Source organism: Poecilia formosa, unplaced genomic scaffold (assembly GCF_000485575.1).
Source record: "Poecilia formosa unplaced genomic scaffold, Poecilia_formosa-5.1.2 Scaffold15, whole genome shotgun sequence".
In the NCBI taxonomy this organism is placed as follows: Eukaryota; Metazoa; Chordata; class Actinopteri; order Cyprinodontiformes; family Poeciliidae; genus Poecilia; species Poecilia formosa.
In genome coordinates this window covers 3,184,416-3,203,198 of record NW_006799954.1, presented here as the reverse complement: position 1 = coordinate 3,203,198, position 18,783 = coordinate 3,184,416, and the positions used below count along the sequence as shown (strand labels likewise).

Below are 18,783 nucleotides of genomic sequence, written 5' to 3'. Positions count from 1 at the left end.
AGGCAACTGCAGTTAGCCAGTATCTGATCCGCCAATGCTTTATGAAATTAGGCATGGCCTGGTGTAAGATTCTCATGGTATTAGTTGAAATATCCCAGAAAATTTAAAACGATAAAAGGTGCAGACCTTATTTTCTTAGGTAGCAAAGCAAAAATCCTATTACATCCAAAGCCTGACAAATATATTGGTTACTGTGGTTATAATGTTATCTAAAGCATTTATTTATTGGTTGCTTTATGTTAATATGTAGTTAAAATGTATGTATCCATATTCAAAGTTGAAATACATTAAATAATTGGTTAAAAGGAGAAAAAAAAAACGGTCTAGAGCAAAGCCAGAAGTTGCCAAAGAGTGATACTTTTAAGTTTTTTTTTTTCCAAGCTGACCTTTTATACTATTGCACAACACAATACCTGTACAAAGTAACGAAGTCTGCAGCTCAAAATTTACTTCAAAGAGATTTAAAAGCCCTCTGTTTGCATGTAACTTACCATCATGGGTAATGACTACTTGTGAAAGCCTACAAATATTTTTGCCACATGCGGAAAGATGTAATTTCTAATCCTGCTCTGAAATGTTTTGTTACACTGATATGCACAGGCATACTACAGTCTTTAATCACATTTTAATGTCACATAGGGACTCTCAAATGGTTAAATATCTATGGTAAATTGACCTGATTCCACAAGCATAACATTGAGTATTAAAATGTCATCCCTTGGCAAGTTATTTTAAAAATAAACATACATAAATAAGTAATGGAGATGTGGTGAAAAATCAACACACCCAGTCAGGACGCAGCAGAACGCTGCGAATTCCACCCCATTGATCCCAGTTTACACACACAATTCAAAATCACCACCAAAGCAACATGTATACTGCCAAGACAATTCATAAATTCTCTATATTGACCAATGTGGATTTCCATGACATGTTTTCTGTATCCCATCAAACAAGGATAAATAGAAAGCCAACACAGCAGCTTTAGTGTCCGCAGTGTGACCGCTTCCAAACAGCCAAGTTGCTTTTTTCTTCAGAGCACAGTGACAGTGTAGTGACAATTTTTTCAGCCACCTGACTGACTGTGAGGCCAACTGGAAGGAGAGGGTCACTCTGACACTTTTTCTGGCATTTTATTAAAAGGCCTCTAAAGCGTAGAAATGGTATTGCGTAACATTTCTTTGGTTTTGAAGCCATAACGTTTTAAAACCTTGCTGTACCTGCATGCCGGTAACCGACTCATCCTTCGGGGACATTATTTGACCTGTCTCAGTGCTGTCAGTTTCGTGAACTCTGTGCTCGGCATGACTCCCAGACCTGTCAAAGTCCTGGCCGTCATGTCGGATCCAGAGTACTGGTCCACCCCCAGAGCCGTCTTCCATCTGGTGGCAGGACAGCACGGTAATTTGGCCACTGTGACTTTTCCTCCGGCTGCTCTGCAGGTGGGCAGAATAACAGGAGCTTCACAGGGACCTGACTTATTTCTGCAAACTGCCCAAAGTGTGTATGAAGGCATGCTGCTCATCACGTGGCCCCGTGGCACAGAGCCTGTGAATGTTTGATGTTTGTTGTGAGGAGCCTGGAGTGTTGCGTTTGCTGTCGACAGCCTGAAAAATAATCCTAGAGTTGGATTCTTTTTATGAACACACAAAATAATCTTCTCTAAGAGAGATTTATGGTGAGTCAGCTGTATTTGAGTGTTAAGCATGAATGTACACATGATAATAGCATTCATTGATTTATTGCTTAAGCATTTTAACAACCAAAGGAATGTATTTGGGGAGTAGACACTGTAAGGAGACCTATTATCCAAAATTCACGATTTTCATGTTTTTGTACTTCCATTTGGTTTTTAACTGCTTCTAAAATCAGCCCAAGAACTTTAAAAAACTCACCCAGCTGTTTTTTTTTCAAAAATCTTCCCAATTGTTGAGTCACACAATGCCGTTACTCAGCAACCCCAGCCAAGCTCAGCCGGTTACATAGCAACCCAAGCAGAAATGCTGCACGTTCGGTCAGCTGGTTTTACCGTTGCATATTATGTACAATGGCTGCTGGAAAAGACAAATATTTTGTTGTTGACTTACTATTCAGACTTTCTATTGATGTATTCTTGTTGAATAAGGCTCCACCTCTGCTTTTCAAAGATGTACAGTTTTTTAATCGTGCATCTGTTTGCAGCCATTTTCACGTGTGAGTGTAAACGTTAAATTGGTGGACAGCACTTTAAATCCAAACTGCAGCAGTTAGTTTGGATTTAAAGTGACAAGACGCCCTAAAACAGCTCAGTTTAAAAGAAGCTCAAACCAAGCAGAACCAAATGGACTAAAATTTCATTATATAAGATTGATTTTATGCAGAAAATGTAATGATCATGTTTTTTTATATGCCACAGAGCTATCCTAGCCTCACCTTTAAGATTTAAGGCTAACTGAAGGCTGTTGGTATGAATGCTAACATGAAGAGATCTGTGCTTGAACGCCTCCTGTATGAATCAGATGTCGTCCAATTCGCTTCAACTCCTTGTGCGGTGTCTGCTCGACTACAAGCCTGATGCTTTCATTATGCCAGTGCTTCAACACGTGCCCAGGCTGTGTGTGGCTCACAGAGACGCTGAGCATAACGTGTCGACTCCCTGACTCAGCCAAGCGAGCAAGACTCTGAGTTCAGTTTTCCAGACTTTTGGATGCACTAATGAAGCCAGATAGCACAGTGAGTTGGCTCTGGAAATTAGATGTGAGCTTTAGTTTTTATAAATTATTTCATTTTATAGGTCTTGTAATAAAAAATAAAAAATGAGGACCAGAAAAAGAGGGAGAAGAAGATTCCTCTCAAGTTATTCCCAGGCTCTGCTGCATAAATAACAGATGCTGCTTCAGGAGGAAGTCACAGCAGTCTGTGAGATACTGTACAAAGCCCTGAATGTCACCTCCTAACGCACAGGAAAAGTCGCATGTTGTTGTAGTTTAACTCTCCTTTGTTTGAGAACAACAACCTTGTGAATCTGCTGTGTTTGTGGCTTGAATTTTGTCTGCTTGACACGTTAATGTGTCAGATAATTCTACTAAATCCACAGATGAGGCCCAAAATATGCCAGGGGAAATTAAAAAAGCTTTTTGGTTTTGATTTCTTTTTTTTCTTAGGGTTTTATCTATTCATCCATTGTCTTCAGCTTATTCTTAATAGCTGTCGCCTTACTTGTTAACACAAATAGCAGATCAGCCAATCACATGTCAGCAACTCAATATATTTAGGGGTGTTGATGTGGAGGAAACGAGTTGCTGAAATTTGAAAGAAATGTGATTTTTTTTTTTTTTAGGTGACTTTTGATGTCGCATGGTTGTTTGTGTTAGGCAGGTTCATGAGTGTTAAAGATATGGCTGATCTGCTGGGATTTTCATGCACAACCTTCTCTCTGATTCACTGAGAAAAATCTGAAAAAGACAAGTCCCTCGTAGTGTAGTTTTACTGGTTTTATAGGTTTTATAGGCTGTTTTTTCCCCCTCATTTCACAGTTAATAGTTGGATATTTGAAGTGGAAAATTCCATGTCCATGTTGATACCCTATTATCTGTGAAAACTCACTTAGCACGTTGGTTCTTGTCTTTTTCATTTTGTGAAGAGTTGGAGCTTCTGTTGAGGTACGTCACACATCTTGAGGTTACGGGAAAAACGGTAAAAAAAAGAATAGCGATGAATAAAACTCTGCATTTCCTCTGGGAGATTCATTTAAGAGATCAAGTTATAGAAGAAATATTTTTCATTTTGATTCAGTGTGGGAGCTCAACTCCAAGGAGAGTGAGCTGAAGGTTGCCTGTACACGGATTAAAAAAAGAAAGAAGAAGAAGCAGAAGGCGTTCAATATAAGAAAACAAAGCAATGAAAGTTGCTACAGACTGCTTCAGAAAAACAACTATATCACTGTGAATCCTCCAAAGCAATAGCTGCAGTTTTACAACAGAAATTAAACCTGGTGTGTACAAACATGAGAAATGTCTCACAAGCTGAAGTGGTCTCACTTCAGCTTGTGAGACACTTCTCAGGCTTTAAGAACCCAGGATTGGATCTTAAGAGCAAAATGTTGAAACCTCTTTTGCAAACAAATAACCATAAATGTTGGTTTCATTGCCACACAGAAATTTGTAAATATTTTAAATGCAAGCTTAGTCAGTAGAGTCCACCTATTGAATACAAATTGTTTTGTTCAAACCAGCTAATTGTACCTGAGCATAACATCATGCAAATATTTCTTTCCAACCCCATTAAAAAGCTCAAAATCAGTCTTTTACAGTGTAGCAGAGGCCTTATTTCTATCCAGAAGTGACTGTTAAAATATATATGACACAATGAATATTTAAAGCACATATACGCACTCATTGCACACAGGCTTGTGCTTTGCGAGAAACTGATCTATAGAAATTTGTATATAATTGGCACGAGATGGCAGTTCTGATTGACCTTTCACACGGAAACTTTGCAGTTTTCTCTCCATTTCACACTCTCCTCCTGTGTTAGCTTCTGCAGAAGCATGTAGTTGCAACACATTGTGGTTTTGAGACCATTTTCAAGTAATATAATGGTAATGGCATAATATTGCAAGTATGTACTCTCTAAAAAACCTTACATTTCTAGCAAACCGACTGCTTCAGAAAAACAACCGTTGTGAATCCTCCAAAGCGGCATCTGAAGTTTTAAACCTGAGAAACATTTAACACTGGAACTGGGAGACATTTTATTTCAAAAATAAAATGTATGCTGAAGTCTCTGACAAAATTGCCCTTCAAAATATTTGATCTCTAGTTGAGACCAATTCACAAGACGGGAGCTTTTTTCATCTAGTCTTTAGTAAAGAGAGAGCTGCATGGGAAAAACAAAAATGCAAATGGAAATTAAGCTTGTTTTAATTCATCATGTGATGTATTGCTTACTGTGGCAGGCTTAGAAATAATATTTCAGTAGTGCGTGCGTAGCAGTATTGATTTATGTGGAATACTTGGACAACAAAGGAGCCACAATCCCCCACCTTTTCACGCTTCTGTCTCCAGATCAACCCTGTTGCTCATCGACGAGGTCGGAGTTGGTGTGTTTATCATGCGTTTGAAAACGGCTGCATGTCGATAAATACTGGTGAGGTCACTTTTCCTTCAAAAGAGAGAAAAATGGAAGAAGAGAAATAACGAGAGTAAAATGGTTTGCTTCTCAGCTGAACATTGTGTTACTGAAATTAACACTGAAACAAGCAGCTAGTGCCATCTGGTGTATGAGCTTTCAAACAAGGTCTCGCTGTGCCTGCAGACTGACCACACAAGCACACACAGACGCAATAAATGCATTATGTGCAAATATGTACACATCATTTATGCAAACACGGTTTTCAATATTTAAGCTGCTCTTATTTCAGAGGCGATCCAGCGTGTGCAGATGCTGCTTCTTGGCACGATTCAGGCCTTGGAGGTGCCGCCCTGCAGAGCAGCGTGCCACACGGCTGCCTGTCTTCTAATCACAGGCGGTAAAACCTGCACTGCTTATTAATAATGCATCATGTTCCAGTGTTGTTGGTCCCAACGAGGAGTGTGTAAATGTGTGCTGGAAGGATGGCTATTACACTGCAACTTGGCCCATATGTCGAGGAACAGATTCATCCACAGTTGAGATCTTATCCCATGGATTAGGCAGGCCATGAGTCAGAATTAATTAATCAAAGCATGTTCTCGAGCCTGAAAGGCAATTTATTGAAACGCTGTGAAGGATTACGCAAGAATTATTTATATCTTGCTGTGACGGGGTTCGGGTTTCTGACGGCTTCATTGGGGGAAAGTTGTTTTCGAGTCTGCATTGCAGTGGAGCGAACAGATTATAGCGGGTGCTTTCACAGGGCACGGCGTGCTCCGTCACGGTTTCCCTCACACGGCGCGTGAGCGGAGATTACTTAGCGGCGAGGCTTTCAAAGAATAACACTGCACATTTTACATCTGCTAATGGCTTTTACAAGGCAAGCAACACAATCTGGAGAAAAAGGCAGAGATTTCTCTTGTTACATAAGCTCATCACCGCCGAGGCGCTAGGAACAGCGCCGTGTTTCTGTTACCGTTCTCGTTTTTTTTTTTTTTTTTCTTCTTTTTCTGCAAATCCTGAGTGGCTACCTTCTCACTGTGTGTGTGCTCCTTTCTCTGTATTTATGAGAAAACGGGGAATGTGTGTGAGTGTACAGACAACTGAGAGCCATGGAGTGGACACAGGTGTGCTTTTGAGCTTTAGAGAGAAGGCACGTGTTTTGGAGAAGAAGAGGAACCCATGTAGAGTAATTAAATTTTGAATTTATTTAGTTTCAAGCATTAAAAATCCATCAATAATATTTAAAAAAAAATGTTGCAGAATTTGACGAAATATAGATTTTCAGAAAGGATACCGAATAAACACCTTCAGCTCTACTGGTGTTGATGACGTCACAAGAGGCACAAAAATCAAGCTGATTATCTGGCATTGGGAATTATTTCTACAAAGATTTAGTTACATTTAAGATGTAAATAATTCAGCCCTGGATGTTTTAGCCAGTGTTTAACTCCAGTGACTGCTGAAGCCAGGATGTATACTGCCGTGGATTGTCGACCTGAAATACGTAGTAATGACGAGAACTTCACCTATTAATAATATAATCCAATATATTTTTTCAAATTTACAATTTTGGACAGTGACTTTAAAATTAGGTTATTTGTACATTACAGAAGAAAAGATCAGAAGAGGTTTAAACGTGTTGCAGCCAGCCGTCTCCTAATATAAAAGAATCAGAAAGCCAGAAAGGCAACAAGCCAAAAACTTGGACCTCTTAGAGGGTTAATGAAAGACTTTTGTCCGACAGTTGACTCAGTGTATTTTCTATTTAATAGCTCATAAACCTCCTTTGTCGTCCCTGATGAAGCACAAAAGTCCATAAAGGGTAGTCAGCAGGGTCTCAGCTGACGGCGCTGATACTCTTCATGTTTTATTCATTGGTTTACTTTATCTCAGGAAGCAGGTTCTTCTGAAACAGTTCCCTTCCCTCTTTGAGTGACTTTGTGACATTGATGCTTCTGGTGTAACTTAATTACTTTGTGATTGAAGATCAGCGTTTGGCAACAATTTTGAAGAAACTTTTAATGACATTTTTTTGTTTGTTTCACAGGTAGAGTCCAGGTTTTGTAAGCCGTGTTATAAAGAATCTTTAATTAGTTTACCAAAATCTGGTCCAGGCTTGACTTGTTTTGTTTTGTAGCTTTCATCTTTAGAAAATGGCAGCATAACCTAAGTTTTCTCAAGATGTATAAAGTATTGAGTAGGCAGCACTGTCCCTCCCCCACCTGTTGCTTTACACTACCAATCAACTGTTTGAAAAAAAGACTACTACATGTTTTCCTTGCATAGAAGAAACTTTAAAAATATGATATTCTGCAAACTTTGCACCTAAAACTGCTTTTACTTTTTTTTTTTTGTGTGTGTGAAATCTATCCATAATTACATGTTACAGATGGGATCTAAGTTTAATTATGTAAAGTTCTTAAAATAGTTTTACTTTAAATTATTTCTTTTGGACAGCTTGCTCTTACATTACCTGTTATGATGAGTATATTACATCATGCTGGTAGATTATTTACCGGCTAATTTGATTTCTGCCTAAATTTCTGTTACAAAAGCATTTACAGCATGTTGGATACTTTTGTATAAAAATGTTCTTTAGGCCTATATACAGGCATATATGTTCTAGTCTGATTAGATATTTTACATTTTTACTGCAGTTTTTAAATGCAGTTCATAAAGAAACCCAGCATATTGTCACAGTCTAGACGTGAATGTTAGAGGTTAATGGTTAGCCAGATGTGGCGTTCTTTGTGCTTACAGATATTTTTATATAGTTTGTCACAGTTTATTATTATTAAATTCTATTTATTATTTAAAATTCTGTCACAAAACAGATTTAAAATCAGTGGAAGATTTTTTTTTTCAGTGCTTTGTAACCAGGTGGTGTTAGCTAGCCCAACTAGCATCCTTTACTGATCAACTAGCAACACAGGGAAGTTAAAAATATTACTTCAGTATAGAATACTTTAACAAAAGTGCAGGTTGTCAAGCTGAAATCAGTCTTCTTAATTCCCAGGGCTAACATTTTATAGCTTAGGCTCATAGAATAGCTTAATATTTTTGGGAATGAAAGTCATAGTATTTTAATAACATGATGTCTCTACACTCCTTGTTCGTTCTTTCTACTGTGGCATGCATGAAGTGCTTGTGGGATGCTCTCATCTGATGAATATTCTCCTAACTTTCAACTGTATTCAGATGTGAGATTTGACATACAACTTTTTGTGCAAATTGTTCTTTATGCGTTTCCTAGCGACAGCTCAGGGCAGCGTATTACCACAGAGATGAAAGCAGTCGTGTAGTTTAGAGACAGTGGTTTCTGCCACTCAGCCTCAAGGGCACCGTGAAGTGGGAGTTATGTCAGCAACATTATTTCTCAATATTGGTGTCTGTTCAGCACTTACCTAGATGCAATGTATAAGCTCTGCTTTGCACCTACTATTTAGTTGGAGTTAAAAGGATAGATGTGGGGAAGAGGTTTTGAAACTGCAGTGTCATTATGTGTTGAGATCCCTGCATGGAAACAAAGCTGGAACGATGAAAGGTCAGTGCTGTCTTGACTCGTCATCCAGCATTAGGTTTAACATAAAATATCATCTCATGTCAACCCAGCTGAATTATTATTTAAGATAAATAATAATGGACAATACTACTGAGGATGTTGCATTAATATAGTCAGTAAAGATTTAAATCATTACAACGAGAAGAAGAAATTATGGTATTAATTAATATTTTGTTCCTTTGCGAGATAAGAGTAATTATCTAGAGACTTTAAATTAGCGTTCCTGTTTCTCCACGGTTTAAACATGAGTTGACAGGGAAGCTATTGTCTCTGGAAGAGACAAGAAAACATCTTAATAATTCATCCTAAATCATTAGGATAAAAAGTAAATGCTTTTTCAACCTAATAATTCAGAAAAAGCTTTCAGAAAATATCTGCTGGCCCAAATTCACCCATTTAGTGAGTGCTATAAATAATAAGTATAAAACAAGTAGAAGTGTGACAAACAAGGCAGCATGAGGATCTGCGTTTATCTTATTGTACACAGTGAATACAAGGAACATAAATAAATCTTCAAAGCTCAATGTTGAAGATATACACCAAAGACGGGCATCTTGACATCGCCATATTTTCTCAACAACCATCAGATATGTGATACAGAGGATTTCATCTATATTTATAGCGGGCTGAATAATTGTATTCAGCTTGAAATTGAATTTTCTAATAGATTTTGTTACTGCAACTAAAAAACTAGACTTTTGACTGATATTTCTGCACATCGTTTAAACATGCTGTCAACGCCTTACCTTAGGTGATAGCACAAGATGAACCATCACTGTGAAGAGGCTTTTTTAAAATTCTGCCTAAAGCTTCATTCTGAACACTGCACATCTGATATCCTTAAAAGCAGCTGAAAAACATTAAAGATAAAAGAAATAAACTGCAATACAAAGCAGATATAATCTGCTGTTGGAAAAAGCTTCACTTTCCATTCAAAAAGCTTCTTCAGTCCAGTATTCAAGTGCTTTGGCTTACCTTGACCTGCAGACTTGGCATCCACACCAACAAATCCACTCAGAAAAAACTGCACCAGAGGTAAAATTGTAACTTTAAAGTTGATGTCAGAGTGGGAGATTGTTTGAGCTGAGTCTCAACCCTTAAAGACCTTAAAAATCACTACGCTCCCAAATAAAATCATCTTGTTGCTAGGGATGCAAAATCCAAACCGCTGCATGAATTTATCAGTTTACTGGTGTCAACGTGGGGCTCTGCTTAAAGGTCTAAAGCAAGATCGGGTCTTTTCCAAGCTGTAAATATCTCAGCTTAGTTCAATACATCAGTATTAAAGTTGATATGAATATTGATATTGGACCAAATTTTTGTAAAATTCTGTGAGAGATAGAAATATAGCACTGAGACAGATGGGCCCTTCCAACTGGGCAACAACACATAAATACAAACTAGGGTTGTCTTCCGATACAAATATTTCACTTCCAATACAATATCAATATTGCAGCTTTAAATACTGGTTGATACAGATATTGACCCTGTACAATATCAACATATTATGAGCATATTATGCTTAATTTTATTACTTATTTTATGATGTTTTAAGTTAGAAAAGGTTTGATCAAGTGATACGACTCAAGCAAAGAACAATAGTCAACAATAAGTGTGAGAACAACTCGCCTATTATTAACCAGTGGGTTTGCGTGCAGGATACAATCCCTGCTGGATAGAAATCAAATACCATCACAAAAATCATAAACATAACAAATATGTTGACCAATGTTTGGCTGCCTACTTATCTCAAGCAACTCTAAACAGGTGGGGTTTTAGTCTGGATTTAAAGGAAATCAGTGTTTAGGCTGTTTTGCATAGAAGCTGAATGCTGCTTCTCCGTGTTTGGTTCTGGTTCTGGTGATGCAGAGCAGAACCAGAACCAGAAGACCTAGGAGATCTGGAAGGTTGATGCAACAGCAGCAGATCTTTATTGTTGAGTATTGTAATTTTGGTCATTGAGTGATTTATAAAGTACCAAAAATATTTTAAAGTCTATTCTCTGAGCTGCAAGGACCTGGTGTAAGGACTTTTCAACTGGGGTGATGTGTCCTTTATTGTGCTAATATTGTCCAATCAAAACCCTGACTTGACTTTGCAGCCTTTCAGTGCAAAGCCATCGCATAAGGAAGCATCATATAAATAACCCAGTTTTATTCATTTTCCTCAAATCTGCTGCTAACAGTGTTTTGTTGTTTTGAGTACGACCGCGCCGGAGGAGGAGGAGGAAACTAATAAATCTTGCATATATCCCCACATGCATAATCACAACTAAAATGAGAACAAGAATGTGATTATGTTGCTGCGAATCCACTCGACAAATGGAAACGGTTACACATACAGTAGGGGAGGTCTTGTAAACACACCGAGCTGCAGCTCTTTCTCTCTGCAAGGCTGCGTGTCAGCAGCGTTTCTCCGTCTGTCCGCAGCATAATGGCACTTGGTGGTGAATGAAAAGGGCATTGATCCTCGCTGCAGAGCGCTGTCATGTCTCTGGTTCGTCTCTCGCTAACACGAGAACCGTTTTGATCACCATCTTCTTCCTGTTTCTGAAGCACAATGTGATGGGCTTGTTTGTTGATTTTATACGGGAGTTTATTATTGTAAACTGAGGAAAGCGCTCCGATATAAGTGAGAGCCCCGGTGAAGCGCAATGCAGATGAGATATGATGGAGGAGCAGTAAAGGGAACATCAGGATTCAGTGCGAGTTAGTCTGGGATGCGGGGAAGGGAGGGTGAATTTGAGGGGCAACCCCCCCTTTGAAAGGCGAGGGATTCCTTTGCTGCAGTGATCAGCAGCCTCCCCATCTCTCCCTCCGCCTCCTCCTCTCCTTCCCTCCAGTTCCTCATCCCCCTCTCTTCTATTTCACAAAGCGGAGTCACGTTTCAGAGAGGAGGGATTGTGTGCTGCAGGGTACAGTATGAGCAGCACATGGTTAGAAGCGTAAGCACACTCGTGACTCACACCCCTCTACTCCGTCCTCCATTTATCCTCACACTTTCCTCCTCCTGTCCTTCCTCGCCTCTTTTCTCTTCTCCAGCTCATCCCCCCATCACCTCCACTGAAGGCTGCTTCTTTGTTTCGCCGCCGAACGCTCGGCAGTGAGAGATTGATTCCAAGGCTGCTGTGCTGTTGACTGCTGCCTCACTGTTAAATATTTCAGGCTGCGTTTCAGTGGCTGCATGTCTGAGGGAGGGGTGAGGGGGGGTGAGGTCCTGCTCAGCCGCTCCCCAGCCTCAACTGACAAAACAGCCCGGCGAGCAGACGGGCGGGCACACAAGTGTGCTTCCGCGCCAGCTGCACTCGCGCACGGCGACATGTCACTGCGCAGACACCCAGCTGGGCCGCATTTGCGTGCGATTTTCATGTTTCTGTGGCGAGTCGGGGCTGCGTGGGAGGTTTGACTGCGAAATCTTCAAACAGGAGAAGCTAATGAATGAGGAAAGCAGAGCTGGACGGCTCTCTGCAGATGGTGCAGTTATTCCAGACTGGCCAAAAGCAATTTCTCAGCATGTCATTCGATCAGCAGCCTAATCACTGTTTGGGCTCCACTTGGTGCCGTGGGATGGCAATGGGTATTCTCATTTACAATACCAACACACAGGAGCCTCTGTGGTGTGCTGGCAATTGCTTTCACAAATGTGGAGGGTCTTCTTTATTCTTTTCAAGAGGGAGAGTAAAAACTGGACAGTACTGATGTGTTCGGTGACGTTTTGACAGCAGTTAGTCTGTTGTAATCTAAGACTCACCTGTAATTTAGTGACTCGTCAGCGCTGGCTTTGTCCATTCAGATTAACTATGTGTGGACTGGTCACCAGTCAAGTGGGGGTGGGCGTTTATCATGTTGTTTATCACGATACATGTCTTATAATTTAATTTATAGTTGTCACAATAATGTTTTAAGCCGCCCTTCATATTTACACCCTGACCGCTACAAAATGTTCAGCCACAACTCTGGAAAAAAAATAAGAGCCCACTGCACTGAAGCCCATTGAGAAGCTCCTTGTTCTAAAACCAAATGTTGATTTCTGAACTCTTCCTGGGTTAAAATATTAGTATTGTTGTTTCTAAATGAACATGAACTTGCTTTCTTTGCATTATTTGAGGTCTGAAATCACTGCTTTTTTTCGTTATTTTGACCATTTCTCATTTTATGCAAATAAAAACTAAATATTTGCTTGGCTTTTCAGAGACATGTTGTCAGTAGTTCACAGAATAAAATAACAATGTTTGTTTTACTCAAACATATACCAATAGAAATTAAAATCAGAGAAACTGATTATTTTAAGTGGTCTCTTAATTTTTTTTCCAGAGGTGTATTGTGAAGTGGTTTATTGCTACTTTTGTGAAAATGGGTATAGAAATTACAGATGTTTCTGGAAACCCATCTACAGAAATGTTTGAAATCTTAAAAATGAACAAAACCTCTCATATTTCCATGTCTATACATCTTCAAGAAGATTATTAACATTAAAAGAATTATGAGTCAGGTTATTTGAAGGAAAAACACTGAGGAAACATGAGTTTCAATGTAGCAGAGAGGCTACTTTATCTTGCAAACCAACGATGAGTACACATTTTACCAAAAAAAAAAATATTTAGAAATCCATTTTTTAGCAATGAAATCATTTTGGATCTTCAAAAGTTCTACACTTCGTAGGACTCAGAGACGTCTGTGTAATTCCCGCCGTGCAGCGAAACAGGAAAGATGCCTGGGAGCGTAAACAGTTTCTGGATTGGCTGCGTGTTTCGGGTGGATGCTGGGTTTACCGGTTATCCCACTGCAGGATCTCTCCCCGACTGCTGTTTGCTGTGAGAGCGCTCGCACACAAATACGCCACTCTGCTCCGAGATATTTTTACTCTTTGTGGTCGTAAAGGTGAAGGGCTGAGAGCCCTAAATGTCTGCTGCTGTGGTTCACCTCCACCAGGGACTGCATGCATGTTGTAAATCTAATATTAAAACACAGTTAGCCTGCTGTTGGAGACGCTGTATGTACACACAGTGAGTGAGATGGAAATCTGCTTGGAAGCACTGCGTTAAAGATGTGCTTTGTCTTCCTTAAATGGTAGGTTAGCGAACGGTGCTAATCATAAAGAACAGTTTGACAGGGAAACATATGTGTGCATGACTTTAATCAGGGAGATTTTGCTTCCCCGGAGCTCTTTTGCTTCTTTGATTTTATTGCGAGACACTTCTGTGGCATAATTTTTTAGAAATTAGGAGTCGTGACAGTCGCGTCTCACCCAGGGTTTTACACCTAAATTTGTGACGGGGTGCTTTTAATTTAAAACAGCTGCAGCACCGTTTGTGAGGAAGATCACATCAGGTTGTGCACAAAAAACAACAGGGACTTTCTCGCAATCCCCTCATGTTTTCATCTTTCTCTCCAATTTGCAACAAAGACGCAGAATTCATGACTTCTTGTTATTCAGGCTGCATTTTAGCGGCCTTGCTTTCCGTTTCTTTTTTTTTTTCTTTCTTTTTTTGGGAGTGGCTATTTCTACTGGAGTAATTACATGAGATGCCAGGAGCTTAGCTGTATTTTGTTTCATTATGCATGACTGTACATTATTTGTTTGAAAACGAAGCTGCAGATGCGTCCATTAATCTTCCTTCCTTGGGTGGGGCTCTGGTTTGCACAAACTGGATGCTGTTTTGTAAAATAAAACCAGAGGGACGGATGGTTAGAGTGATATATTAACAGAGTTTATGCAGTCTGGAATTTAATTCAGTCAGTTTTATAATATCTGTATATACTAGGTATAGAAAAACAGACGAGAGGAGGGGAAGTATTTTCTGGAGGTTGCTCCTTCTGTCCATCTAACCACTTATTGTTTCATTGTTTCACCCATTCCTCTCAATTTATCCCTCTATCCCAGGGATCAGTAACCTTTTCCATTCAAAGAGTCATTTTTGACTCTGCTGCTACAAAATAAAACTTTAAATAGGATTATTATTATTATTAAAGCTAACAATTTAAGCTACAGCATGTGTAGTAAAAAGTGGAAAATAGTGGCCACATCGTCCAGCAACATATTTGGTTAATCTCAGGATCAGCGTGTCAGATGAGAGTATTGTGTTAAAAATGTTCTTCCTCTCTCTTTCCTGTCTGCAGGTTTGGAAGAGCGCCCTCTCACGGCCTGGGCAGAGACTGTTTTGTTCCTCCGCTGCTCCACAGGGTAAGCCCTCCTTTGAGTCACATCATGATGTTCCCAAAACTCCCAACTAATTGCCTTCCCTTCCCATTCCGAGACAAAAGAGAAGTGGACCAAAGCAAAGTTATGCATTAATCAGACTGCAGCGGCTCATTTCGAGTTAGCGGCCAGTGGATTATTAATGTGGATTTTGCTCTCAGGAATCACCTTTTTGGTTGGCAGAAAGAAAGAAAGAGGCAGCAGCACTGCAGAACAGGAGGATTGGATTTTAAATAGGGCTTAAATAGCTGTGGGATTGGAGCACAGACAAGCACAAGATTCCCTCCACACTTCAAACAGCGAATCTGTGATGGCAGGATAAAGGAGGACAAAAAGGAACGGGTGCAAGCGAGGAGCAACCCATCTACTCCCCTGCAATAAAGTGAAATGAAACGTCTATACGTCTGTTCCTTTGAGCGCCTGTATAAAAGAGAGAATCCCCCCAGAAGGCAGCTGCCAGCTGATGATCCTTCACCTCGGTGTGGGGATTGAGCAGAGAAAGTGCTGATTCACTGCAGCAGTCCGGATCGTCTCCTCACCGGGCTCTGCCTTGATTCATGGATCTGTCATTGGAGACCATTCAGCATGATAATGGTACAAGCTGCGCTGGCTCTTTATGACCACAGTTTGGTTATGGACCAATAGAGTTGTGTTATAGAGATAATTACTATGCAAGAAGGAGCTTCTGGGGAGCTGTTTGGGCAAAATTAACCGTTCTTACAGCAGTGTTTAAAAACGACATGTGGAGATAAAGCTAACAGCACGCAGAAACAAAATAATTTAACTTGAAAATAGTGTATTGGGAACGTCGTTTTAGTCTCTTTTGTCTTCCTGTTTTTTTTTGTTTTTTGTTTTTTTTTGCTGCTGTGAGAATCTGCTGTGAGCGACGGCGCTGTTATGCGTACCTGAATGGCATTTTTATCGTCACAAGAGCCTCATCTAGAGATATAAATAAACCTTTCTGTGGGAATAAAAACCAATTGACGTCAAGAGGCTGACTGCAACTCTCTGCTTTCATTAGCGTAGACCTTATTTTCACAAATCAGCAGTGCATCCATGTGGTTTATTTTTTGTAGATTCAACTTTACTACAAAATTAAATACTAAAGGTTTCTGTAGGACCAAATGTAACTGAAATGAAATACTAACAAAAAGGTTATTTCAGTAATTCAGCTTTCAATACACTTTGCTAGACAATCTTCTAGAGTTTTTCTTTTTTCCTTTAATTAAACTTTCCATTAAAATCCTTGGATAAAGCTTTTTTGTGAACTTTCGTTAATATTAATTGTCTTGATTAGAAATTTTGGTGTTTATTGCTCCTTTCTTAAAATTTTCTTAGACTAGCACGGTTTCTATTTGCTATCGGCCGTAATTATCAAAATGAAAAGAAATGAAGGCTTGAAGTGTGTAATAAATCTATATTTGAGTTTTGCTTGTTTAACTGAGTAACGAAGACAAATTGACTTTTAAATGAGCTTGTAATTTATTGAGATCAGCATGAAAATTACAAATAGCTTTTACATCAATCACCATTATTGATGGCAGTCAGATTCTGTTAGAGTCGAAAGTAAATTTCTAGTTCTATTACCAACATGTGACATGTAATTTCATCTTTGTTTTAGAAAGATGAGGCATTTTTCTCTCTGGTGCCAAACGCTGCTAAGCTGGGTGTGATCCTGCAACTAACAAAAGCAGATCACCAAACCATATTCTAATTATCTTACGGAGTATTTTGTTTTGTCTAGTTTCTGGAATAAATATCTTAAAACATTTGCAAAAAGACTAAACTAACTTGCAAGGAATTTCAACAAAATATAGGAGCTTGTTTGAAGTGAATATTGATATCGATCCTCTGGAAGATTTTTTTTCCACTTAGAACACGACATTTTCCCCATGTTATAAGTGGAAAAAATCCACCAGTGGAACTAGAAATAAACAAAAAAATCTATATTAAGGAATTATTGACGTTAAAACAAGCCCCTCTGAAAAGTTACTTGGAAGTTAATTTTGTCTTATTTCAAGCAACAAAACTAGAAACTACAGAGATTTTGTGTTTTTCCAGGGTGCAGTTTGCAATTAATCGTTTTCTAAATTAAAATCTCTTTTTCTGACTTTTTTTACTTTAAGTCAGTTTTTTTTTAAATCAACTTTTAGCAGTTGATCAAGCCTGATTCCTAAGGGTTCACAGATGTTCAGTCGTCAGATTTTTTTTTTTTTTAATTGTAAATTGTCCTGTGAGTATTTGTGGCGTTTCTCTAACCCCCCTGCCTTGTTACGCTCTCTCAGAGGTGACCGTGGTGTATCAGAATGGTCTGCCTGTGATCTCGGTCAGTTTGCCGTCCAGGCGGGAGCGCTGCCAGTTCACCCTGAAGCCTCTGAGCGACTGCGTGGGCGTTTTCCTGCAGCAGCTGCAGGCGGAGGACAGAGGCATCGACCGTGTGGCCATCTACTCCATGGGTAAGAACCACTGCTGTCAATCAATTGAGAAATTAATCAGATTAATCACACCATAGCTCTGTGATTGATCAAGAGTAATCACTATGCCTAACTTTGAAAAGTTGAAATGTAAGAATCCACATTTTTAAAATATTTGAGAAAATGTTTAATTGTCTCAAACCAGACATCTCAGTTTTCCAGGTTTTCGTATCCAGGAAGGTTTGAAAGAAGCCATTTTGTTTTAAGCACAGTTTATAAATGGTAACTAGAAATTGGTTGGTCTTAAGTGGCAGGATAAATCACAGTTGAGGGTTAAACGTCCATGATGGTGTTTTGTTTTTCTTAAGGATTTTTTTTTGCCACTAGAGAACATTTTTTACAATTATCTGTCAGGATATCATGTGAACAAGCTTATTCACGTGTGATCTTAGTTGAGATTTTTACTTGATGGAAACACCGCAATTGTAAAATTGTATTATGGAAGGCCAATAATGCCATAATTAAATAATATTTGGACATTAGCAGAACATTGACAAACTTTTGTGCATATTTGTAATAGAAACAAAGTTGTTGACACCCCAAGTAAGAACACACTGAAATATGTAAACTAGAACATCCTATTTATATTGGATTCTTTCAAAAAATAGAGATACATTTATTATTTATTTGTATTAAAAAATCATATTAGACATCCATACATCCAAATGCTACATATTTTATTCTCTCAGTCAGACTCAACAGGTCTGATTTTCCAGAGTGGGGAGGCTTACCGAAGCCGTTTCTCTCACTATTTTGTCTTTTTTTTTTCCCCAGACGGAGCGAGGATCGCCTCCTCCACTGGCATAGACATCCTGCTGATGGATGACTTTAAGCTCGTCATCAATGACACCACTCATATTGTGCGACCACCAAGGAGAGGTTCGTCCCAACAGAGAGTGAAGGATGGCGTCGAGTCTTTGCATCACGACTAAACCCGTGTTTACGTATTTGTTTGAGCAGAGATCCTGCCCCACGAGGAGGCCGAGAGGCTAAATGACGTCAAGTTTCTGGTGCAGCAGCTCTACACCACACTGCGCATCGAGGAGCACCAGCTCAGCAAAGAGCGGGAGCTGATTGGACGACTGGAGGACCTCAACTCTCAGCTGCGCCCCCTAGAGAAGGTTCATTAAAAGCTTTTTGACAGTTAGAGTTAGAGACCCCAGAAAACGCTGCGGGTTATAGAAAGGTCAGTTTCATGACGTTAATCTATGGAGATGAGGGAGCCGAGTTAAGCTGTGCTCTTCCTCATTCATCGTAATGAGATAATTAATTTGTGTGACTGAAACAAAACAGCTAATCTCATGATAATTAAGCCTTAATCCGGTACATAAATAAAAAAAAAAAACAGTTGCATGATGTAATATTTTGCCATTGAAACTCTTTAATGGGATTGTTTGAATTTTGGCAGTCCTGCCACAAATTAAAAATACTTTA

The 18,783-nt window shown here is 39.3% G+C and overlaps 1 protein-coding gene across 2 annotated transcripts in view; it reads left to right on the top strand.

Annotated features, from left to right (window-relative positions):
• The window catches only part of mcu (mitochondrial calcium uniporter), a 61,661-nt gene that overhangs the window by 35,470 nt on the left and 7,408 nt on the right, over positions 1-18,783 (top strand). For both annotated transcript variants that reach the window (XM_007546250.2, XM_016668513.1), the window contains exons 3-6: positions 14,797-14,860; positions 17,161-17,331; positions 18,124-18,228; positions 18,310-18,470. In XM_007546250.2, the coding sequence (XP_007546312.1) occupies positions 14,797-14,860; positions 17,161-17,331; positions 18,124-18,228; positions 18,310-18,470 (501 nt within the window). The remainder of the gene's footprint in view (positions 1-14,796; positions 14,861-17,160; positions 17,332-18,123; positions 18,229-18,309; positions 18,471-18,783) is intronic.